Genomic DNA, 25,057 nt, shown 5'->3' on the forward strand with positions numbered 1-25,057 from the left:
CAAATGCAGCTTCCCATGTCACAACACTCCAGCTTCCAAAAATTCCAAAATGAGGTTTCCCGACTCCTCAGCCTCCCACAAACAACCGTCCCCTGCAATTGATCTATGCAGTGGTATGGGAGCATTACTTCTTGAAGTCATGGCGTACCCAACCCTTTGTAACACTGAGGTTCTGATGCCTTTAGCTTTCTAGCTGTGTGCAGATTTCATTACTACCATCAAATCGCTTCCTTTTACAAAACAGCTTGTCTCAAGAAGTTAAACACCTATCTTAACTGCCAGCTTGATCCCACAAGCTTTACTGACATGCAAAGCTTCTATTCATGCAAACAATCCTCTTGCAAGCACCATCTTGCCAGCCCCATCCATGTGAATGTCCCAATTACATGATTACATGAGAGCAAGCTCTAGGCCAGGCCTTGCTCTCTCCCTACAGCCGGTGAAAACCCCACACTGCACCGGCTTCCCCAGCAGCTCAGCCAGGATCCATGCGTGGAACTGCATTTGCAACAGCTCAGCGGGACCCAGCAACAACGAACACAACGAGCACAAACACCACGACCTTTATCGCTCAGCCTTCCTCCCCTCGGCGCTCTGCTCTCGGGCCAGCCCGGCGTTATGCAATGGTTTTGCTATAGCAACAGCTGGGGCGATCGGCAGTAACCCCGCCGCTGCCGCGGGGCCGCCCTGCAGCCGCTGAACTTTGGCCCACTAGTGAGGCTCCCGCTCGCCCGGCAGCGCTGCGGCCTGTTTACACTCCTCATGTGACGGGCGAGAGGGAGGGAGGCTCCTGGCAGCCGCCAGCGTCCAGCCGGATTTCTAGGACCAGGCCAAGACTGACAAAGGCTGGAAACCATTAACTCTTATGAGCTGGGGCTTCACGCTGCAGCAGCCGCCCGCAATGGCCCGGGGGAAAGGCCGCTGTGCGCAGGGCGAGTGGTGCTTCTCCCTCCCAACACCAGGGCAGGAAACCAGGCAGCACGGTGGGGGGTAAGGAAATCAGTAAGATTTAAAACAGGGAACGGTACCTTTTTTCCTTAATGAGTGGCACATAAGTGAGGATAATGAACATAACACCCTCCTCAAGAGCCGCGTGCTAGGACTTGCTCGTACCTGGGTTACCTGGGGGTGCAGGAAACTCCTCCAGTGGCACAGAACTGTGTTGGTGCCACATCCCAGTCCTGGGCTCTGGAGAACCTTACCAGTACCAGGGGCACAGGCAGTACCTTGGAGACAGGGAAGCTGTGCTCTACAGGTGCCTCACTAAAATGGTTATTTAGTCTTATAGAATCATGGAGTTGCTTGGATTGGAAAAGCCCTTTAAGATCATCGAGTCCAACCATGAACCCAACACTGACAAGTCCCCTATGACTAACCCATGTCCCTCAGCACTATGTCTACACGACTCTTCAATCCCTCCAGGGATGGGGACTCCACCACTGCCCTGGCCAACCCCTTCCAATGCCTCAGAACCCTTTCAGCAAAGAAATTCTTCCTCACATCCCATCTAAAAAGTTGCACAGCACCAACCTGCAGTCATGCCATCACTGTTTGAGCAGGATGACTACTACTTCAGTGCTTTTACAGCATTTATTTCCACACATTAACAGATGTTCATTAACTAACCCCCCTGTGAGGCTGGTATGGGGAAGTAAGCAAGTAATAACCTCCACATTTCATAATTAAGAGCTCAGGTAACTCTCCCTAGACAGCCCGAGGCAGCAGAGCTGAGTCAGCAGCAGAGCCTGGAATGGAGCATGTGAGTTCCCGGCTCGCAGCACGGCCACAGCCCAGTGCTGCATCACCCACACTCACTCCAGGAATACGTTTTATTGCCCGGGGCAAATAACAATCCATTTTTCAACAGGCCTTTTATAGGTGCTCTGCAGAGCCTCATATATTCCTGGGTATTTGGACTGAGCAGAAAACACATTAACAGTTGCAAATTATCCACCAATAGGCCAACATCAGAGGAGCTGCTTTAAAGTACCCCCCAAAAACTGCTGATGGCCACAGTGTTGAGCTCTGCATCCCCTAATTGTGTTCTAGATGGCACTGCTACAACACAGCCCTGGGTGACTGCTTCTAGCAATATTCTTGGCTGCTTTTCCTTATGTACTTATTACTTAGAGGAGTACTCTACATAAACTCTTGTCTTGCCCTAAAATATTGTGTTCTCCAGTAAAACCTTGTTACTCCCACTAAGAAGTTATGCGGATTTCTTTTCTTTGCTATGATGACAAGTTCACTGTAACGAGAATGGACCCTGCAGACACAGCTCTGAAAAGCAGGTGTGCCTTGACAGCAGAACTCACTCTGACAGCTTCATCCACAGTTATACCTCCATCCAAATGTAAATGTTTCATAAAAAAACATTGAAAAGAAATTTATTAGCTCTGGCTGAGAATCTAACCAGTGACTCAGTCTCATTTTTGCAGAAACAGGATCAGTGCAATAAACTGTTCTCTGCCCCTCACTGGTAAGAGCAGCTGGATTCTCTGATACTCGTGTCTGAGCTCTCTGTGTAGTGCTCCCATTCAAGCCTCAATCTATCAGCACAAATCCTGCAAACCTCTTACCTCTCTTCCCTACAGATCAAACCTCTGTCTGCCAATGTTTTATCTTGCAATATTATACAATGTCTCTTCCAAGGCAAATGATCAACCAGCCTTGGCAGCCCATTGTGTGGCTACTTACAAGAATAAGAGAAATGCTGAGTATTTGGCTTATGGAACAGAAATACAGGAAGAAAATATTTGTAACAATGCTACTGTTTAAATAAGAGAGACCATAATTTATTACAGATGTGACCCTTCCTTTCAAAACCAAGGGTTTAAATCTTGCTGATGCTATGTAATGACACGAAATAGAATGGATTTAATGAAGAATCCAGCCAACTTAAATTATGAATTGCCCCCTTTTATGCCCTGCCATTTTGTACCCCAAAATAAGCACAATTTTTGCTTTCAAGCACTGTTTGCCAGACTTTTCAATGCCCAGAAGACTTAAAAACTGATTTACAAGAAAGCATTCATCCGTCATCCGAAAACAGACTGAACACTTACACACTTAACGAAATTCAGTTAAAAATTAACTATTAAAGAAGAGAAAATGAAACATGCCTCAAACAAAATTTGTTAAGCTTACAGTCACAAAAGTGATAAACAATGTAGAACATGTGCATGGAGGGAAGGCTATGCAGTGAATTGAATTATTTCAATGCAAATAGTAATTGCAGAGAAACACTGCAACACTGCAGTGAGAAAGTATTGAAATTACTGTAACAGAAATATTCAGGTCCAATGAGATAGTTAATATGTGACTTGTTAAAAGAGGGGCATGAACTGTAATCAAACTGTTTTAATTTAATGCTTCACTTGGTACAAAAGATCAGATAACAAAATATTCATCCCAAATCTCATTTCAGTTTCTAAAGAAGTATTTTTGTTTTCTGCACTGCAGTATTTTTTTTTTTTTTTCCTTTTAACCAAAATTGATTGAAGAAGCTACAGGAGGCAAAAGATACTCAATGATGTCCAAAGCAAAACATTCATTTCCCTTGTTCTTAATCTCTCACGCAATAAAACTGAGATTACGGGTCATAAAACACCATCTACATTTGCAAAATCTAGTGTACATTAGGGAAAAAGGTGAATATGTGACAAATGAAAACATAAGCTTCCTATTTGCTTCATTAAGTTCTGTTTTCTCCTTTTTAAAAAGCCGGTGTTGCATCATCAAAGGAGCTACGTTTCCTGCAGAACAAATTATCCAAAGTGCTCAAAATTGGCTCCAGTATCTCCACCAAGAGCAGCAGTAAAATTCCATGAGCAAACCAGTAAATCCCATCCCACTACTTTTAAATTTTGAGCATCTTTTACACTGTTTTACTCATTATAATGAAAATACCTATATATTTTTTTAACACTTTGTCAGCTTTACTTACATCCTAACAGAGTATCTTGTTCTACTCATAGTTGTTGTACGTGGGGAATTCTTTGTTGGTAGGTTGGGTTCTCCTAAACAAAATTCCTGTTTGGTGGTGGGGTTATGTTAAATATACTCCCAACCCAGCAGCTGTCCCTGTAAGGAATTTATTCTTTTTAATAGTTTGCTCTAATCTGAAGTACCACATCCACCAACTTCTAATTCAAGTTTACACTGGAACTGGAAAACTCTGCAATTTCATGAATACTGATAGAACTAGGCCAAAGGGAATAAAACCATTTGGCTTTCACGTGAACTCCAAAGAAGAAAGGCTTCTTTGGCAATATAATTACATAGCACAGATCTTCTAAGAGGAAATGAACTGCAGGGATTTATATGATTAGACTTTTTTTTCCCTTTTGAATGCTCGCTAAGGCTGTCTCTCCTTCACTCAACCCTTCCAGTCTAACAGTGTATAATAAAGAAATTTCTAGCAGGCAGGCTCTGGGACTGTTACAGAGAGATGTTTCAATGGGACACTGTTACAGGGCAAAACGTATCAATGATTTTCTCACATGAGGCCCAGCATCCTTCTTTTACCTCCCTGCAGCCCTAACATCTTCCTGAAACTGATTAAAGAAGTAAGTACTGCCTGTAGCCCCTTACTAGTGCTTTTTTTCTGGCATGTTAGAGAGATTATGGCCTAGCATGCACTGCACCATTTGGAATCTTTGTGTGGTCCCATCCAGCCCGGTTTTGAGTATCTAGCTGATCTGTCCTGGTTGCTGATGTGCACTTCAGCTACGTCAAGAGCTCGTTTGTACAAGGAACTGAGGTTCTGTTCCACCACATCACCTCTCCAACATCCAGAGAAAGCTGGAGTAGGGAACTGTGAGTCATTTTATGCTGCCACATTCAAATGCTGGCAACACTCTGGGTTGTGGCAGGCAATACTCAAGGGCTATGACTAGTTGACTTAGTTGTCTCGGTAACATTGTAGTTGACCTGGATTGACCAGATCAATGTGACTCAATCATCATAAGCAGAAGGAAACAATTGCAACAGTGATGGAGCTAATTAATGGAGGTTCCTTCACTAAATGGACTGTCTCAAACTTGTGTGTCTCACGTTCACAGCCTTTGGCCTGCCTAAGCATCCAAACAATTCTGACTGTACAGACCTGTGACAACCAAGTAACTTACAGCCATTCACTACGTCCCATGGATCTGTATGTTTATTACCTACACGCTCCTTATGGTTCACAGGAAGCAGTCAGGTTATAAACACCTATTTACACTCTGTCAATGCTCTAGGATCTCTACTGATGGCCTGTGAGTTACAAGGTACAATGCAGCGTGTGTGTTTTACCTATCAAGTGTGTTTAAACCCATTTACCTTAAAGCTTGTCTTTCTCTCTGTACAATAATGCAGCTGTGGAGATCATCTGAGACACTAAAACAAACGATCCCCTGATGTAATCAGAAGAGAGATGAAGGAAGGGCGTTTTCAGTAAGAACCTCGACAGCAGAATCTGCTTCTGTTTAAGTCTGACTTGTTCTCCTAGGAGAAGCAGTATGACACAACATTGTGCAAATGATTTGTATTTGTATGTGTGACTGCTGGTCCTAAATATTGTTCCTTGTCCTTACAATATTACACAGAATGCTCAGTGGAGCTGTTTTCTAAATTGAAATAAATAGAATCAATACAGACTTGAGTTAACTGCACTGTCACACTGCATGAATAAAACACACCAATGGATACTCTTGGCTAGTGTTCAACAGGGATTTGGTCATTGCTATTGCTATGCAAGCTGCATTTTAAATGGTGTGCTAGCAGTTTAAAAATCCCATTTCTGTCTAACTTTTATCTACTATTGTTACCAGTAACTCCTAGGATTCCTCAAATAGAGAGAGTTGCATATTTACCTTTGTCATACAGCACAAAGGAAGAAAAAGAAACGTTTCAGAAAATAGATGTACAGCTGTAAAACTGTAATGCTGGATAGGGATCTCGGGGATAGACATTATAGAAAAATCACTCAATATATTCTTACAAGTTAACTTCAAATCATCTGCATTTCCTGTACGTATTTCTCCATCCTTTTTTCATTCTGCCTGATGAACTGCTACAGTAAAAAACACTCGTGGACCTTCATTTGGGTTTGCAGTTTATATATCCTTTAGAGGATCTCATAAAAGGACTACCAAACTTCTAAACATGGTCACTTCCTTTACCATCCCAATCAGACAAAGGTTGTTTCAGTTCACTGCTAAGGCACTGAAGCATGTACAGGTCTCATCTGATTACAGAGAGCCTGTAACGCCCTGAGGCATTAGAGACTGTCAACACAGCTGTCCCTGTGTGCTAAGACAAATGTCCTGCAGGGCAATCTCTGAATCAAAATGGAAACACATCTTCTGAAATGGATTAGGGGTAAGGACAAGAACTGTAAATAGGCCAGGCAGCCAGGAAAGTTTATAAGGTATCATTAAAGGAGTTTGTATTGAGCTGTTAAAGTACTTTGATTCCGGTGCTGTTTTGCAAGTCTAAGTACTCTTAAGTATTTTATTTCTCTGGTCACCTGTTGCTAGCAGTATACTTAAATTAACATCTTCTGCACCTGCCTTGCTTTAGACACACAAGACCACACGGAATATGCAATAAGCTCACAAAGAAGGGAGCTGCAGAGATCTGCATGCTAATGGCATAACTAGCCCTTGCAAGACAAGCAGTGATGCTGCATCAACACAGAGCAGCTCTCACCCTCCTCCATCCAGCTGCGCATTAGGGCTCATTTATCTGGGCACAGAGCTGTGCTAATGCAGCAGCTCTGCTCTGGGGACCCTCAGGAGTTATCCCTGCACAGCAATGCACATACCCCTCCTTCCCATCTCAGGGAGGCCAATCCTTTGAGAATTTCTCATTCTCTCTGCTGAATAAGAGATGAATAGAGAATGCTTTAATAAAAACGTGTCACTCTGTCAAATCTTTCATTGAAAGATCTCCAAGTCTTCTCTAAACACGTGACCCAGCAGCAACCTTGTCCTGCTTTGAGGCAGAACAGACATTATGTACACAGTTGTACAGGGATAAAGTGACATGGAAAGGACAGAGAATCCTGGCACCACTGCAGTCAATGGCAAAAATATTGCTCCTTACTGGAGCTCTGCCCAGGGACTTGTCTCTCCTGACACACTCTGCAGCAGAAGCAAACTGCAGCAATCCTGTGTCCTGGTCTTTGTAACCACTGAACAAGACAATGTCCTGAATTTAAATCCTGAGGGTTAAACATTTCCAAATAAATTACTGTTAATGTAGATCACTTTAAGGCCAAACTAGTCTGGGCTACGTTGTTTAAACTTTAAGTTCTGCAGGTTTGCTTCTTGAATCTTTTTTTTTTTCCCCCTTAATTAATTTTCTGGTCATCTGTGGCTCAGAAAATAATTGATTCAGTACATACCTACTCCCACATCTGGGCTTTCTTAAAACAAAGTCACAAAAATGATCAATCTTCTCCTACATAATATTTATTGCTGCCTATGTCCACACTTCCGGTGTTTTAATCGTACCTAGAGGCTCACACACTGACATCTCAGCTGGTACAGCACACAGGATAAGCCCAAAAGGAAAAAAAAAGTTGAAGGCTTGCCCAGATATCTAATATCTTATCACAAAAATCTGAAATTTTCTTTTGCTCTGAGTCACTGATAAAAAATTTACTTCATGGAACATTTGAAGAGGGAGGGGAAGAAAAAAAAAAAAGAAGAAAACACAGCCATGTAAATCAGGATCTCTGAGGGCACTGGCAGGGAACACTCTGGTTCCTCTGCCTTGTCTCTCTCAGTTAGGCTCCTCAAATGGCCAGTGATTGTTTCTGACATTAGGACAGTGACAGCCTCACAGGCAAACTCAAACAGCGACCTGGAAAGGAAGGGCTGGAGGCAGCAACGAGCCCTGGCCATCATGTGCTACTTCCCACTTACAAGGAAATTCACAAATGCTGGATCAATCCAGCAGCACACAAACAGCAAAATCCTTACCTACCTCTGCCTGCAGTCAGCACAGGTTGGCATCAAGCCACCCAATTTAAATAAGTGATTTAGTTATTTCTCAAACAACTCTATAGCTAAGCATAGAATTTCATTTTTACAGTTGATTGTATTAACAAGCATGGAGAGATGTATTTCTCCCCACTAAATAATTTTTTATTCATACTTTGTGCAGTCTTGAGTCGAGATGGAAGCTGGAGCTCATAGTCATTAGAACAGTATTTTCTAATTGTTTTCTAACAACTGGGTAAATTATATTAGAATTTCTAGAAATATATGGAAAAGCTTAACCAAAACGTAGCATTAAAAACTAACAGATCCAGTAAATGAAGAGTATATTAACTGTAGTTAAGGAGCTAAAGCAGTTGGGTTTGGATCACACATACTCTTCAGGGATCTAAAAAATCAGCAGAACAGACTTACTCATCTATTTTTATTCACAGACCACAAGACAAAAAAAGCTTTCCTCCTTCAGTTTCGAATGAGTTTCTCAACTCTGAATTAGGTAAGATAACTAAAGTGGAGCTGTTCACTCTGAAAAAGTCTAGTGCTTAGTCAGAGACCTCCATTAATTCAGTAGTTTTACTTTCTCTTAAATATTGTCAGGAAAAAGCATACTGCCTGCCTCTTTAATTTCATGTAAGTTATCTTATTAGACTACTTTAAGCTTAGTTCTTAGTACAGATGGTCATAAATGCACTTTAAATCACAATGCTTTATTTTAAACTGTTTAATTTAACATAATAAAATATTCATAATTGCAATAAATTTTTATCCATCCTGCTCCAGTGGCTTTTGGTTTTGCAGTGGAAAATCAGGCTTGCCAGCTAATTCATTCTTAAGATTGATTGTAGTTATTATCATTGTCATAGATTTTTAAAGCCAGCAGGGACCACTGCGGTCATTATTCTCATATGACATGGTACGTAACAGCTCACAGACCTCATCCAACAAATCTCTTCCCCATGCTGATCCTCCTGTATCACCATCAAGTCACCTCGTGGATAAATCAAATAGCTCAAGCGTCTTAAACATCCATTACTAGGCCTGTTTTCCACAACTTTCATCATTCCAGTGACTGTTTCCCAAGTATTTTCCAAACGTCAACATCCTTTTGGAAATGTAGATTTTATGCCAAGGTATTGAACTAGAACAAGAGACTCTCAAACGATATGTGAAGAGGCAAGAATATCTTACTCCTACCTGTAATGCCCTTGCTCACGTGGTCCCACTCACATTCCGTGCGACAGCTACAGCCCTGGGAGCTAACGTTTAACTGCCTATCTGCGGTTCCTCCCTGAGAGCTTCTCAGTGTCACTTCATCCATCTGGAAATACTTCAATGACTAATTTTTAGCAAAGACTGAATGACGCTGTATTTGACTATAAATGGCTATATACGTTTGTTGATATAGCCACTTTCCCATAATAGTTTTTGCTATTTATAACTCACTAGTTTGCTAATAGGTTCCCACTTTCAAAAACTGGGAAATACATATGTACAAGTGAAGAGATTTGTTTTAAGTGACACAAGCATTCCTTGAGCTGGGCTTGGCTCAAAACAAAGGAATCTTGGCTCATGTTTTCACATTCAGGTTACTGAATACACTGCCTCAAGCAGCTGAGTGTGTAATAATCACTTCAATCCCTTCATCTGCTTAAGTGCAGATGAAAAAAGAGGAAACAACACAAAGATGCAGCATCAGCAAATTGGACAGGTACCTACTGCAGCCATGATGTTCACTTTACTGGTGCAATGAACTGATTCTCTTGTGTTTGCCCTCAGGTTCTGCTGAGAGGGCAAAAAGAGCCGCTGGTCATTAAGAACCCAAGCATGTGAACTCACACATATGGATTCAGTATTTGCCCTTGAACTGGTGTGGGCTGCATTTGGCACTCTGCTCTTAGATCAATATATAACCCAGGCGTAATCTTATCTGGCAGGAACAGGGATATTGGGGGGAGGAACACAGCCTCTAGAGGTGAGGAGGGCAGCTCTTCTAAATGTTAATGGGTTAAGAATAGAAAGGTCAAATGCCTGCCTTATCAGAAGGCCTCGTGTGCAAACAGGCACCGAGCTGCTGCAATCAGAGCACAAGCTGGGTATAAATGTCAGGAGTTAGTTACTGCAGCAGTAAACACCAAAACCAGAATGGCGGAACTGGGAAACCTCCCAAGACACTTCTGGTTAATACAGGTCACTGGGAAAGTCCAACCACCAAGACTGGCTGGAGATTACTTGACTATTAGAGCTGCTGTGGAGCCAGAGATCACTTGTGAGCAGTGTGAAGGCCCCAGCAAGGGGGGCCAGATTGCTCCTGCAAGAGCACATCCTCTCTCCTGGAATAAGTATATATGAGGATGGAGACAAAAAGTCCTTCCTTACCTCCTTGTAGAAACAGAGGGCACTAAACAGAGCAGAAGCTGTATGGTTAATGATTGGACTCAATGATCTTAAAGGTCTTTTCCAGTCTAGGCAATTCTGTGATTCTGTGTGTGACTCTGTACAGAGGGTCTTCAGCTTTGCTCTACAGCACCTCTTTGAGCATAAAGGATTGGTGTGGAATAAGAGATGAGGCAGCACAGGAAAAATGCATCTCCCTTAAATACTAACACATTTTTAGCCCTGTTCTAATTAATCTTCTTACTGACATCCAAGGAAAGAGGCCAAAAGTTATATCACATTGGACAGTAATCTTCTTGCAGATAAACGCAATCTGAAGCAACAACAAAGTGTACCAGCACACACTGGTGTGTGGAGTTACTCCATTGTGAGTACTATCGTGTGGGACCCTGTCTATCATTTACCAGTGCTTTCATGAAGTCTGGCACCTTTTGCCTGCAATAAATTGTCGATAAAATGAATCAACCAACCGATTCCCATTCTCAGAAAGGCTGGGCAGTGAGCAGCCATGTTTGAGAAGATTGCTGTTCCCTCTCTTCTGGTACAGGGATTGGCCCAGGAGATGGCTACCTGAGCTTGGGAAACAGACACAGGATAGCTACCTGGAACAGTTCCCTCCTCACTGCAGAACAAAGAGCACCATTCTTGTCAGCCTGTTCCCAGCTGTAAACAACTATCAAAGGAGAGGGTTAATTACCAGTTAAAACACTAAGAAGGAATAATAACTATAAATGAAGCAAGACTAAATATATTTTATCCCACAAAAGGGATAAACAGGGTTTATGCTCATAGCTCAGAGATCATATTCTAACCATTAAATAGCTACTTTAATTGGTAAAGATAGGGTTACACTTAAAACAAAACAGAAATGCACCCATATGAAGCCATTGCTCTCTGAAAGACAATTTTAGTTTAGTGCCTTCATGTTTGTTCCACAAAGTGACTACTCTGCAGTTAACTGGACTGGCCTCTAAGCCCGGACATAAGGGAGAAGAACATCATAACCTACTTAAATTTGTGGGCTGCAGCCTTTATGCAGCAGAGCTCCCAAATGGGCACAAATGGCTTATTTCATACACCAGCATTACTCTGCATCTGTTTATCCCACGGTCTTTTGGAAGCATCTGTTCGTCCGCTGACACACATGCACTGCTCTTCTGCATTACCAGCCTCGTTTTCAGCCCAGAAACTCTTGTGTTCATTCATTTGGAAAAGTACAAATACACTGCAACAGACATTTTTAATACAAATCATTACTGAGTGTTATTAACAGTTGCTGTTTCAACCCAGAAGCTACTGTATTTTCTGTGACAGCTCTGATATGCTAATGATGTGTGATGTTTACAGAACTATTTTGGGGAAGAAAGTCTTTATTAAAAAAAATGTAGGATTTTACCCTTTTTATTCACAGCAAGAATGACCAAACTTATTCATCATATGAGTCACATCCCAAAAGCTTCACATGGCTGACAGCCTCAAGAGATAAAATACACATTCTCAGAGACACTGAGAGGAGACAGGAGAGAGAGTCTTTCCCATCTCTCCTTTCTTGAGCTGAGAATTTAACTCAGCTCAGTTCAATTTACACAATAAGGAACACAACAAACCAAGTCTTTCGGCAACATAGTGACATTTTCTGAGTCGCTACGAATTTGAACTAAATAATTTGTCATTGTGGAATGAAGCTATGGAGATTCTCCTACAACCCCTTCTGTTTCATTATGTGGAAGGCAATTTTCAAAATGCTGCCTCAGCTCGGATGTTTATTGTGTGTACGTGTCTGCCTGCTACAAGTCCTCTCTATCCCTCTCATTCTGACATGCGCTGTCATTTTCTTGGCTCTCAGTCACAGATGCCAACAGTGTAAGAGCACAAGGGTATTACAGAAATACCAGCTTTCTTCATCCCTGTTTAACATGTTCAGGTTTCAAAAGATGATTATGTGAGCACATTTATTGCAGCTGAAACTGTTTAAAGATTCAAAGGCATTGGGCAACTAAAATGTACAGCCTAACACAACATTAAAAGCAAGTCAGGAGAGACAGTATGCAATTTTCTGACCTGTATTATTTCTATGCTGTCATCATTTTGAGGCATTTGATATGCTGCTCTTTGGTTTAAACCCAAGAATAGCATTTGAATTTTTACCATAATAAACTTTCTCAACAGATTTTGCATTTTCATTATTCTGTCCATGTAAGCCACAAGGACATTTTTCCTCCCTAAATGTCCAATCTGCAGGGAACGGTTGTGAAACTCCATTACTTCCAGGAATTGCTGGCAACCTATTGCTGTCTGTTCTTCTCAGTATTGCCTGTATTTCCCTTGTTAAGCTTTAAAAGCCAAACTTGGTTTGCAAAAATGTCTGGGTTTCTCGATGCCAGAACTGAATAAAGACTAGAACAGGACAGAATTAGATGGGTTTATTATGCTGAAAAGCCATTAACTCACATTAAAGTCTCTAAAAGAGCAAGAGTATAAAACTGGAAATAGATGCTCAGCCTTAAATCCTATTAACTCAGAAATTTTCCTAGGCGTTACCAACAGCCTTTCTAACCCCCATCACCCTCACCTGATCCCTATGATCAAAACAAAGTAGATTTTTATTAAGTTATAAGTACTTGGATTTTCATTATTCAGTAAAGCCAAAATAATCTGTAAAGAAAGGCAGCCTGAATTCTCCAACACACATGATGTCTGCCACAATTTCGTCTCCAACAGGCAGAGGTAAAGAACATAAACATCTGTTCTCAGTTGCCCAGGAAAAGAATACACTCCAGGGTACACGGTCAAGAAAGCTGGAAGATTCTGGATTATTCAAATCTTTCATTAGTCATGATGGTCCAAAGTTATAATGGAAAATTCCCCATCTAAAGTTTATCTGACCACACTGTCATCTCAGCCACACACAGCAGTAGCTTCAGAGAAAGCAAGAGAATTACTCCAAATTTACTTTGGCAGGATCAAGATCAGAATCTGACCACGTCCAAACAAAAACAAAGCAATGTTACAGGCTATAAGAACAATCATCAGTAGATGGAGTGTAAAAACAATTGAGATCTCTGTGATTCTGATACACTTCAGTGACTGAAAAGATTACAATCCTATTGTTCCCCCCTCTCCAAAATATCTTGCGTTCGGTTTGGGAAAGCCATAATGTATGGAGCAATGTCTGAGGCCTGTTTTCTGGGAAGAGGAAATCAACCATACACAATGTCAACCAAGTTCATTCCTAAATGCAAACCACATTGGGCTGTCGAGCACGATAATAAAAACCTGCTGACCTAGTTTCCTGCAGAACAAAATCCGCTGTCTTCCCTCCTCCTGTGCCAAACCTAAATCAAATCCCCTTCTCTGGAGAAGGAAATTAACCCTTTGACTAGCAAGGAAAACTCTAATAATGATCCTTAACACTTACACAGCACTTCACACCATGAGAATAGCATGTAAACAGTAATTGGTCCATCCCACAGCTCTGCAAAAAGGCAGGATTATTAAAGGATGAAAGTTAAACACAAAGAAGGTCAGAGACCTTCGCAGAGTTCAGCAGAGAACTTCAAATTTCTGTCCTTCAAAAGGATTTTGAAGTATAAAACTCTGTGCTCTAACCACTTTGCTTGGTAGCCCTTCTACTTTTGCTCTATGCAAACATAAAAACTTCATTCATGATGTGGCAAAAAAATAACAGCACAGCTCAGCTTTTTGAAAAACTGCACCAAACCGCTCAAGAAAGGCCTATTGTTCTTCCCAAATATTGCAATGTCAACTTGCAAGTCCATTTCTGGTAGCCGAGAGCTGACTGTGTTTGCTCCAAGTGTTTGGCAAAAGAATTCACTTTTAATGGCTTCACTTCCTCAGTGATGCAACGTTTCATTTGAAGGGATGCCCGGGGGAACTCAGAATGGACGCAGAATGCAAAAATAACAAGGCATGTCACAACAAACTCAGCCAAGAAAATACAAATGGGAATTCTCTTGCTGTAGGATGCTTCAAAAGGTGGCCCTGGATCATGCTGCTGCAGAGCAGCACCCCACTGCACTCAGCTAGAAGCATTTGGGGAGCCGCAGATTCCAAACTGCTGAGAACACCTTTGCTGGCTCACACTGGTTCTGTCAGCTGGAGGAGCTCTCAATCATCTGTCAGATGATTTACTAATGGAAAGAGAGGAGGTAACCAACGCTGTGCCCAACTGCTGCACAGCTTTACAAGCAGTCTTTTACAATGAGGTGGCCAAACTGCAACCTGCAAGTGAAATTGCTAATGGAGCCCTGAACTGCAGCCAGAGCTTCCACCATCACTGTAAGAAAGACCCTGCAATAAATACAGTTTAATTATTCATTGCTCCGCCTACACCCAGGCAGTACCCCAGGACCTGAAACCTCTCCATCACCACGTGCCCATTAGCATGTCTTGCAAGCACCAAAGTTCCTGACAAGCTACCAAACAGAAACCTCTGTAAAGTCTGAGAGCCTCTGCTACACAAAGCAGCTGACTTTACTAATGTACCATTGGAGAAAAGACTGAAACAGGAAAGTGACAACTGATTGGTGTGCTAGCAGTACCACTTCACCTGTGAAGAAGTGTCTCTGTCACTCTGTCCATCTGCAGAGAAGCTGTTAAGAGAGCACAGGCTTACAGAGCAAAGACACCACTCAACATAGTGTAGCCTTCAGGAAGTCTGAAAGTGGAGAACAAAGAAATGGGATTAGATAGCACTGCAAAGGTTGTCATAACTATATCTGCTCTCAGGGTGCTGCATCTTCACAGGTAAACTCCATAAAAGCTTCTGCTCCAGCTTGGAAATGAGGAAGACAAACATCTGAGTTCCCACAGACATCTTACTAACATTGGTCAGGGTCAGAAATGTGATGATGGAATAAAAGCATCTTATTCATCATATCTGGTCCCCGAGGGGTTGAGTTGTATATGCTTATTTTATTGACACAAACAAGTTTTAACTTCTATTGTCTTGCAGAGGAAGAGCAGGCTGAATTCAGTTCTGGCTCACACATCATCTGCAATTCTAGCCAAATCCCAGCCACACAACTTTTATTACTGGGAGGATGTCAGAGGCAAAAGACACAGCTGGATATTCAGATCCCAGACTGAGTTTTGCTGTGCTGGCAGTTAGACAAACCAGCTTTTGATTTGTATGTAAACAGAGCCAATCTGAACTGGAAGGTCATTAAGAGAAAACATATTTTACACAACATCCATTGTACAGTTGCTTTTCCAACTTTCCCCATACTAATATTTTTTTAAACAAGACTTTGTCTTCTCTTGATGACTGTTTCAATGACAATTTCTGGTCCTACTGAAGTCAATGGTCAACCCCCACTGATTTTGATGGCACCAGAAGGTGGCTCTGAGGAAAGACAGACAGACATCCAAGATTCTATAGCTCCAGTTCTACCACCTTTGTGGAAGAACTGGGTTGATGTAGACCCAAAACACGTTATATAAAAACAATGAATCTGTAAGTCTACATCCTCACAAAAATTCTACTCAGTCATTCCAGTGTCTGCAGTCCAAACATTGCTATTCCTATAAAAAATAAAACACTTCAGTGGGAATTCTGAAAACAAACTCAAGAAATGAGGATTATACTGTTGGCATTCAGTAAAACAGCATATCATGGCATTTGAAGAAGTCTGACAGCCTTTGACACTATACCTTGTAATTGGAAACATTCTGCCCCTAATGAGCCTAATAAAGACCTTGCTCCCAAGGCTCAGATATTGATTATTCCATAAATTTTCTAGTGACTGGTTGAACTAGCAGTTAGATGAGTGGAACACGAATAAACCAACAACTGGTTTTAATGTCATGAGGCCCCTGAACACACTAAAACTTCTCATCTCCCAGAGACTGAAGCAACTTGGGGGAAGTTACTGCAATTACCTCCAACTAAAGCATGAGTACAGACACACACTAACTGCAGGAGCTACCTAGTACACCCAGGATCCTGACCTGCAGGAAAATAGGAACTGATGTAACTGTACTTCTCCAGACTGAATCCCAAAGGGGAGTTTGACCAAGAGAGGCTGCAAATCCCCCTCTTCTGTTTTCCAGCACAGCAGTTCCTGGACATGCAGAAAATGCAAGTCCATTGCAGATGCAAATGGGTGATGTTTCCAAACCATGTCACAGTCTCAGATCTCAAAGCTTTATTTTAACTGAGGCACTCAACATTTCATACTGTAGCTACAATTAAAATAAGATCATGAGAACACAGAAAGAAACCACATGGTTCTTGTGAACAAGGCGCTAACGCCCAATCCATTATTGTGAGAAGGCTTTTAAGAGTGTTCCCAGTAGAAATAGGAATATATTTTCACTGAGTAAGCTGGGAGGAATGCAGAGATTCAAAAGCTTAAGCTGAATCCATGCTAGATTTTTTTTGTTTGTTCCTGCTCTTTTATTAACTTACTGTGACTATTTGGTGTAACTCTTTAAGGAAAAGAGTTGACCATTTTCTCTTCTCTGATAAAAGATCCCAGTCTGCCTATAATGAACAGCAAGGCACTGCAGCTGCAGGTTAAAATGAGTGACTAACAGAGATGTTGCTGGGCTATCAAAGCAGGGAACCTTCCAGGGGCAAAGGGGAAACGCCTGTCATTCTCCATTAGTTCCTCAGGGTGTCTGTTGGCAAAACACTCTGTATTGTTCCACTGTGTAACTGGCAAAATAAAGAGGTTGTTATAGTTTGTCATGTTTAAAAGGGGACTCTCGGGTACAACTGCTGAAAATCTAATGACTGTATCTTTCTGTGTTGGCAGTTTACTAGAATCATGAAAAAAAAGTCCACCCAAAATATTTTAATAAGAAACACTGAATTTTATTCTGGAAACCAGCAAACCCAAAGACACTTCTTTCTGCAAGGACACAAGTGGTCTAGTTACAGAATCACTCCAGTCAGCATATCTGAGACTGTTACCAGGAGACAGCAAAGCTGGGACGTGACCCACCCACAAATTCAGGGTGGATCATTGAAGCTTTTTTTGCTCCAAAGAAGATGCCTGTCTTCAATGTATGTGGGGGACTTTTAAAAGCCATTAATAAAAGAATAGTAAAAGGCATTTCTGAAGGTATGAACTAAGAAAGAACAACAACAAAAAAATACTTCTATTGGATTTCCTTGTCTTCAGCCCTAGCCAGTTTTCCCAGACTCCTGAAACACAGTTATTACACACAGTCTTACTTCTTTTCTTTTTATCAGCTTACCAGTGCTGAGTTTTTTTAAGTTGAATCAAACTTGCATCGGCTTTGGGGGATGGCTAGGATCTCTATTCTTGTATTTCATGTTTTGAGATCAGTATTTCATGATTTTTATTCTGCTAAAATAATCTTGAACATTAAAAGTATAAATCTCAATGCTTAGTATTTTGATTTGATTTCCATAAAGACATTTTGTCCTTTACCAGAACTCCTTCACTTCCCCCTGCACTTATTCAGAGCCCTTGCTTCTCTGGCCAGGCTCTTGCTCTTAATCAAACCCTGCTGTGATGGGGTTTGACAGGTCTCTGTTGACATCTGAAGGAGAATCCTTGAATGTTTTGAAAACGACCATTGCTCATTGCTCTACAGAGGTAATCTGGGGGACATGCCCCTTTAGCACTGAAAGGATCATTTTCCCTTTCACCACAGACCCTTCCCCCTTTTTGTACATCAAGGAAGTTAATTATGCTAGAAAGCTGAGAAGGGACTGGGTTCACAGAAACCCCATGGAAGAAAAAAGGCAGATATCCTTATTGAGGAAAATATCTAACTTAGGACAAAATAGCTAAACCTCACTTTCTGCAATACAAGCCTTTGTTTCAGAAAGCAGCTTTCCTGGAGGGCAGAGACACATCTCAATCCCCAGAAGAATTTCCTCTTAAATTATTGCATAGAGCAACACATAAAAGCAGAAGCTGGAAGGCAGACTTTGATATAAGCCTTTTTATAAAGTGTTCTGATGTCCTAAAATACCAGCATGAGCTGTCATGTGGTAAGCATTTTGGAAAAATAATCTATTTACTTAGAAATGTAAATAAAAATAGGTGGCCAAATATTTTATGGTCTTCTCCGAAAGAAAAGAATTGAAATTTCAAGAATTATACTAAACAGGAGTGAAATTTGGCTACAATGATTAAATAAACACCAAGATACCCACCAGACTGACAAAGAATTCGTGCCTTCTTGTAATGGTAAAGCGTGTTAGCATTCAGGATGATTATGAGCATGTTTGATTCAAAAGATGTAGGTTGATTTCCCTGTTATACACACTGAACATGTGATCAATTTACATCTAAGATCTTCTGGTCCCACAGATGCCATTCTTAATTAAAAGAAAAATCTGCAACAAATAAGGACCTTTACAGTGTTGCTGGGATAAGGAAGATAAGAATCCCATCACTCACTACTGAAATACACAGCTCTTCTAGAATAAAGCACGGCAGCAATTTTAATCAGCACACAGATCAGCTCTTTAGAATTAGCAATAAAACAAAATGTCAACCTATAATAAATACCATGAGGAACTTAGGAAGACACAATGTAACTAATTACCACAATTATTTCAGCATTATTAAAACTATTAAACACTAATCCCAAAATACAAAATATAAAAATAGGGAAAGGAGAAAAATCAGGGAATAATAACACCTTTCTGATTAGCAATACATAACTAAGATAAATACAAGTTTAAAAAATCCCATTCAGCAAGATGACACGTCTGCAAATGAGTGAGTCAGAAACTGGTAGGAAATCGCCGGTAGCTTTGCCACCAGAGTTTACTGAGGCCAGGATTTTATCTCTGCACTTCTCCCAGTGCCCTCAGTTTTCAGGCAAGCTTTCTTAACTGCAGTGCATAATCTCACTACATAGCTTGCATCTTCAGCATCCATGTGCTTAACACCCTGCATCCAAATCAATAAAGCCATCAACAAACCAAAGTACAGTAAGACCAAACTAGATCAAGGGGATACACTTCTTAACTGTCTGGATATATGTTTCCAAATTCTGATAAAACAGTTCAGATTTCCAGTTACATATTTCATTCTCCAAAGAGTCTGGGTGTTTTTCCATCTTTCTGATCACCACAATCAGACACACACTGTATTTATTTAAGGATATATTTTTCCCATGACCTTACAGACTCACTTCTCTGACATGAGGAGCTCATGGAAGGAAGTTCATTACAAGTTAAACATGAGGAAGCACAATAAAGCCTATTTACCTTGTAGGGGAAAAAGAAAAACAGGCCCAACAACAAAGAATGATTATATGGAAAAAAAAAAAAAAGAAAATAATTTGAGCTGTTCTGCAGGCTCATAAAAAACTCACAGATAGCCTGTGATTCTGCGTGGGCAGATGTCCTCTCTCCTGTGCATTGTCTGATCAGAGCCCTTTTGGACTTAAGTGAAACAACGATAATGAAAGAGTGAATGGAGTGCAATTTCCATGGAAACTTGGAAACAGATGTAACATTATTTGCAGTAAGCCTTTGTACTGTGAATGGAAAATTTTCTAGTTTACACAAATCTCAGCTATTATTTACTTTGCAGTGCAAACTTGGGCCAAATATTTTCTGTCATATTAAAGATGCAAATAGTCAGTTTTACTTTTTGTCCAGTACAATCATGCACAAAAGCTTCACAAGCTGCAGTAAAATGCCTCATATTTGTCTTTCCATTAACTCAAAACAGAAATTAGAAAAAAAAAAGAATGATTTGGGCTTCCTTTTTGCTTTTTCTCTTCAGAAACTGAAAACAGCTCAGACAACATCTCCTGTTTATGTGTAGTGTTACAGCCAGAGCATTGGCAGATGTGCCCAATGGAAGCTTAACTATCTCTTAATATTAGATCAGCTAGGTACTAGCTCCTGGTCTTCCATGTACCATATGAGAAAGCTTTCTAGCTCAGGAGCATGTACTCACAGATTAATTACTCACAGATAGCTTTCTCAGCTGTAAGTAAATTCCCACCAAAATAACTTAAAAGTCCAAAACCATGGCAATGACTTGTGACCTGATAACTGGTTTTGGAAACTAGAGCATCTTCATCTCACTGTGTTCTCCAGACCAGACAGAACAATAACCAAGAAAACGTGTAGCAGTACCACATCAAAGAATAGCACCCAAAGCAGCTCTTATGTGAATAGTTTTTTGTCTTTGCATTGCTACTGAAGCACTTTTCTGCATATTCTAAAGAGAAGGGAAGATAAACCATCTCTATGTTTCATGATAATGCGAGACTCGCTTTTTACTCGTTTACAAGCTCTCCTCTTGCTAAGCTGAGCCTTGTCTTTGCCACATATCTCAAGTGCAAATCGGTTACTCAGACTTGTTCTTCTCAAGATGGAGGGAGTTCTGCCCTGCTCTGCAAGTACTCATGTCCTTTAAAAGTGGATCATTTGCCCAAACATTACCAGAGCCGTTTAAACTTTAAGCTAATTCTGGCAGCAAAGTCTAACACATTCCTAAAGAACAACAGAACTTCTCCTGAAAATGGATGTCCCTTTTTGTTTGCAGTGCAGGCAAATGCTTTATAAATTAGACCCTTCTGCCACCACAGGAATGTCCAGCATGTGATTTACCTACTGTTTTAGACACATCCTTGTAGCAGATTTGTCAGTCGAGTTAGTCTGTGGTTGCATTAGCAGTACCTAGACCACTCATATGTTAGTTCTGCTCATTTTACCTTCACTGCACTCCTGTAGAACTATTCCAGCCATTGTGAAAATTAAGTTGCTATCATGGCATAGTAGATAAAAAAATTATCTCTTCTTTTTACAGCTATAAAAAGGTTGTAGCACATAAGACAATAAAAATGTACCAAAAGCATAGCATTTACATTACCATTTACACCATTAATGAAATGACTTTTATCTTACATGAGTTTCAGATCCCACTCTCTTGCTACTCCTCCCTCACCAGGCAGCAGAAATAGTTGTGACAGTACAGAAATTAACTTTGAACAATACAAGTCCCAGTTCTGAGCTGGGTTGCTCCAAGTATTAAGCCTGGTGTAGGAATGGTAACAAAAGTAGACTGTAAATTATTTTTCCCCTAAAAGCAGCTTTTCAGTTGGTGTAGTGTTGGAGCAATGACAATTACATGCCAGTTCAGGGGACACCTCTGCAAACCTGGTGCCTGACCTGTACTATTCACAAGTAGGAAGAATACAGTGCTCTAATCTAAAATAGTCTGGAACAGGCTCTGCACACCCATCTGCTGACCCACAGTAACTACATGCTGCACAGTCATGCGTGTCCCTCTCCACTCCTGGACACGCCCCCCACAGCAAAGAACTTCTCTGTGGGAGATTCATGTGGACCTCCCATCACTAGGGCTGAAATGTGGGTACAGTTTGAGACCGTATTTGTGCAGCAGATTTGAGTTGTTTTTAATTGAGATAACAAACACAGCAACAACATCAAAAACCCACTGAAGAATCAGTGCAAAGCAGTTGTCTGATAGAAACTGAACTAGTCCTGCCCTAGGAATCCTGGCTGGACTTGAGAGAGTCATTGTTTAAGGCAAGGGACTGCTTAGTAAGGGTTTGGCCTTTAACACAGATTTCATCACAGGCTGACTGACTGAAGCTTTCTCTTTACAAGTGCACGTGCAATTCAAAATGTCACGTTGGTTTTACACCTGCCTGGCCAAGTGAGATTACAGTGCAAGTCAATCACCTTGCTTTTCAGATGCGTTTCCCCTTTTACATCTTGAAAATTCTACTCACTCACTTGTAGATCACGCAAAGAAAAAGGAAGCAGCATGACTCAGCTCCACACTACAATGGCTGGAGCAGATCCAGACCTAGCAATCCTTTGGGCTTTCCTTACCAAAATACAAGTCTGCAGTTTGGATAATGTAAAGCATCCAATGTTTGTACAAGAAATGTTAGATGGGCAGCATGCCAGCCTCAGCCCTTAAGCAATGTGCTAGTTCTTTACATTGATGGAAAATTATCTTCTGAAGAGTTAGGAAGGGAACAAAAAAAGCCAAAGGGCTCTGATCTTAAACAGTGCCTACAGAGACAAAATGCTAAAGAGGAACTGAACTGTATTCCATAGACATGAATTTACATGGAAATCTAGTGGTAGATAACATTAATTTAGCAAGTTTAACATCATGCCATACTGGCAAATATTTTTATATAATCTATAAATTATAGAACTCATAAGACAGGCATAGGAAAGCTACTGACCTTAAGGAATCCAGGAACTTCGAGTAAATTTTAAGAACTCTGAGTCCCAGTGCTTTGTCTAAACCTCTGGAAAATAGTACTGTAAAGATGAGCCGCTCTAAACATTCAGTGTGGTCTAGAAATTATCCCTGATCCTCTACTATTTTGCTAACACCTGATCCACAGATTTTTTTCATAAAGAGCATCCACATTGCAGAGTAAATAATGCACTCAAAACACACTTAACTTCACTGTGTAAACAAGCTCTGAGCAAAATTCAGCGAGGACTTCAGTTCAGTTCACTCCCTGGATGTACAACAAAGTTAAACAATTTGATGGTTATCTCATAGCAATCTAACCTCAGAGATAAAGACCTCAAATCTAAACCTGCTCCTTAGAACAATGTTGTACACTCTAGTCCATGCCCAGAAGCTCTGGGCAATGGGATGGATCTGTCTTTTCAGGCACTGCTTTCACTGGGGGAAATTATATCTCAGTCATTACTTACATAAATATGTGTAATGAAAGTAATAGAGAGGCATGATCCAGGCTATTTCTCTGAGGTGGCCCTCACTTTGCAAACCAAAGTATTACCTGCAAAAAGCAGTGCTCTGGACCATGTATGTGAGGGGATGACTGAGCAGCATCAGGAAACCTGCACCACATACTAACCAACCTCACAGTGTGTTAGAGGATGAGAGGCCAGTAGGCTTTTTGGCTCTGGGTTAATTTCAAAAGATGGTTCACTGAGCAGACTTTACACTTAGCAAAGCTTAGCAGCTTTTTTCCTTATCCCTCCCGAAAAATGTTTTGGCCATTGTCATATGATTGTACTACAAAACTCAAAGTTATCCAAAACCAGCTCATGAGAAGTGAACAGAAACATCTCTTTTCATTCCAAAGGAAAAACAACTCCTATGCTGTTTTCCTAAGCGAGCTGAAAACTTGGAGAGAAACCTAAAGCTAAAAAAAGCAAAGAACTCAAGAAGATTCATATTCTGGACTGTGGTTTCTGTTGCCTTAGCTCAAGCAAAAATATGTTCATGGGAAAAGGGCCTGCCTGGAGCCAGATTTTTTTCAGCTCTGACTTTCCTAGTTGGCGTTGCTTTAAATCAATATGTTGCTATTCAAGTTACTTCTTTATAAACAAAAATATTCTTTATGGATTGTCTGATAGTTGCTTACAATTGAAACAACCACTTGTACCACATTTCCTAGCAATTAGTATCCAGTTCAGCTCCTATCAACTCTACACAGGCAGTGATCAGGCAATTTAAGAGGCCTTTACAATGTCAGTTCTGAGTTTCACTGATTCAAAGTGTTAAATCACCTTCCCAGAAGAGAGTTCCTGAATTAATCCCGAAACAAAGAAGTGTCAGATTTATCACCTACCTTTGTATCTACACACAGCTGAAGAAAACTACATCACATCTTAGAAAACCAGAAATCTTGTACAGCTTAATTTGAAAGAATCTTACTGTCATATTATGGACTGTCTTTAATACTGCACTTTTGTCTTTAGCCAGGACTAAACCAGATTATAAATATAACAGAACTCCACACTAACCCTGTGAAGTCCAGCTGACAGATAAACTTCCCACAGGCAATTCATAGAATTTGTAATTGTCTGTATAACACTGCAACAAGTGTAATAAAATGTGGTCATGCTGCCCAAACACCCTGTCCCAGACCCCAACAAGTATGGTTACATATTATTCTAAATGCTATATCAACAGATCTTAGCCTAGGGATTATGATCGCCATGATACCCTTGAATTGCCTTCTGCATTAATTATATTTATGTTAAGAGTTAACAAAAATATCTAATATGGTCTTTTTTGAGATTCCTCAAGACTTTTTAGAACAATACAGTAAGCTTCCACTGAACTTTAAAGTGAACTTCACCCTCTATTTAAAACTCCAATGAAATTAGGCTGTAAATGAAAACTGGTTACCTGTGATCAATGACTGTTACATCGGAAGCAGGAATCCCCAGAAGAAAACAACTCTGCTCCAGTTCTTTCTTACGAATCTCTCCTTGATTGTAATAATCTCCTGAAAACAGCAAACACAGCAACACTGTCTAACTTAGTTTAGGTGAGCTCAGAAAGAATTCCTCTTTGCTTTCTCAATGCATTAAATAAAAGGGCATCACCTGAGATACATTGCAGGGGACCAGCTCCACAGCTTTCACCTGAGCAACACCTGGTTTAACTCAGGGTAAAACAACGTTCTGCCCACCTTGACTACATTATGCACTGAGTATGGTTTGCAGCTGTTCATGAGCTTGTTTGGCAAGGACATCAGAAATTACCATGTCTAATCAGATCAATGGTCCAAACAGCCCAGTCTCCTCATCCTACAACTGGCCAATGTTCAATGCTTCTGCCAAAGACATGGGAGATTTCCAAGCAATAATTCTGGAACAACCTGCTTGGGAAACTACTTCTACCCACCTGTCTGATTAACAGATGTCTTATTCCTTGAAACATCAAAATTTC

At 40.8% G+C, this 25,057-nt stretch overlaps 1 protein-coding gene across 1 annotated transcript in view; it reads right to left on the bottom strand.

Annotated features, from left to right (window-relative positions):
* The window catches only part of PIGL (phosphatidylinositol glycan anchor biosynthesis class L), a gene marked incomplete at its 5' end in the record, with an annotated part of 56,511 nt that extends 31,900 nt beyond the window's left edge, over positions 1-24,611 (bottom strand). The window contains one exon of the mRNA XM_010178385.1: positions 24,512-24,611. Within this exon, the coding sequence (XP_010176687.1) occupies positions 24,512-24,611 (100 nt within the window). The remainder of the gene's footprint in view (positions 1-24,511) is intronic.
* Between the last annotated feature and the right edge of the window lie 446 nt (positions 24,612-25,057).

The sequence above is a fragment of the Antrostomus carolinensis genome, unplaced genomic scaffold, assembly GCF_000700745.2.
Source record: "Antrostomus carolinensis isolate BGI_N321 unplaced genomic scaffold, ASM70074v2 scaffold28951, whole genome shotgun sequence".
Classification (NCBI taxonomy): domain Eukaryota; kingdom Metazoa; phylum Chordata; class Aves; order Caprimulgiformes; family Caprimulgidae; genus Antrostomus; species Antrostomus carolinensis.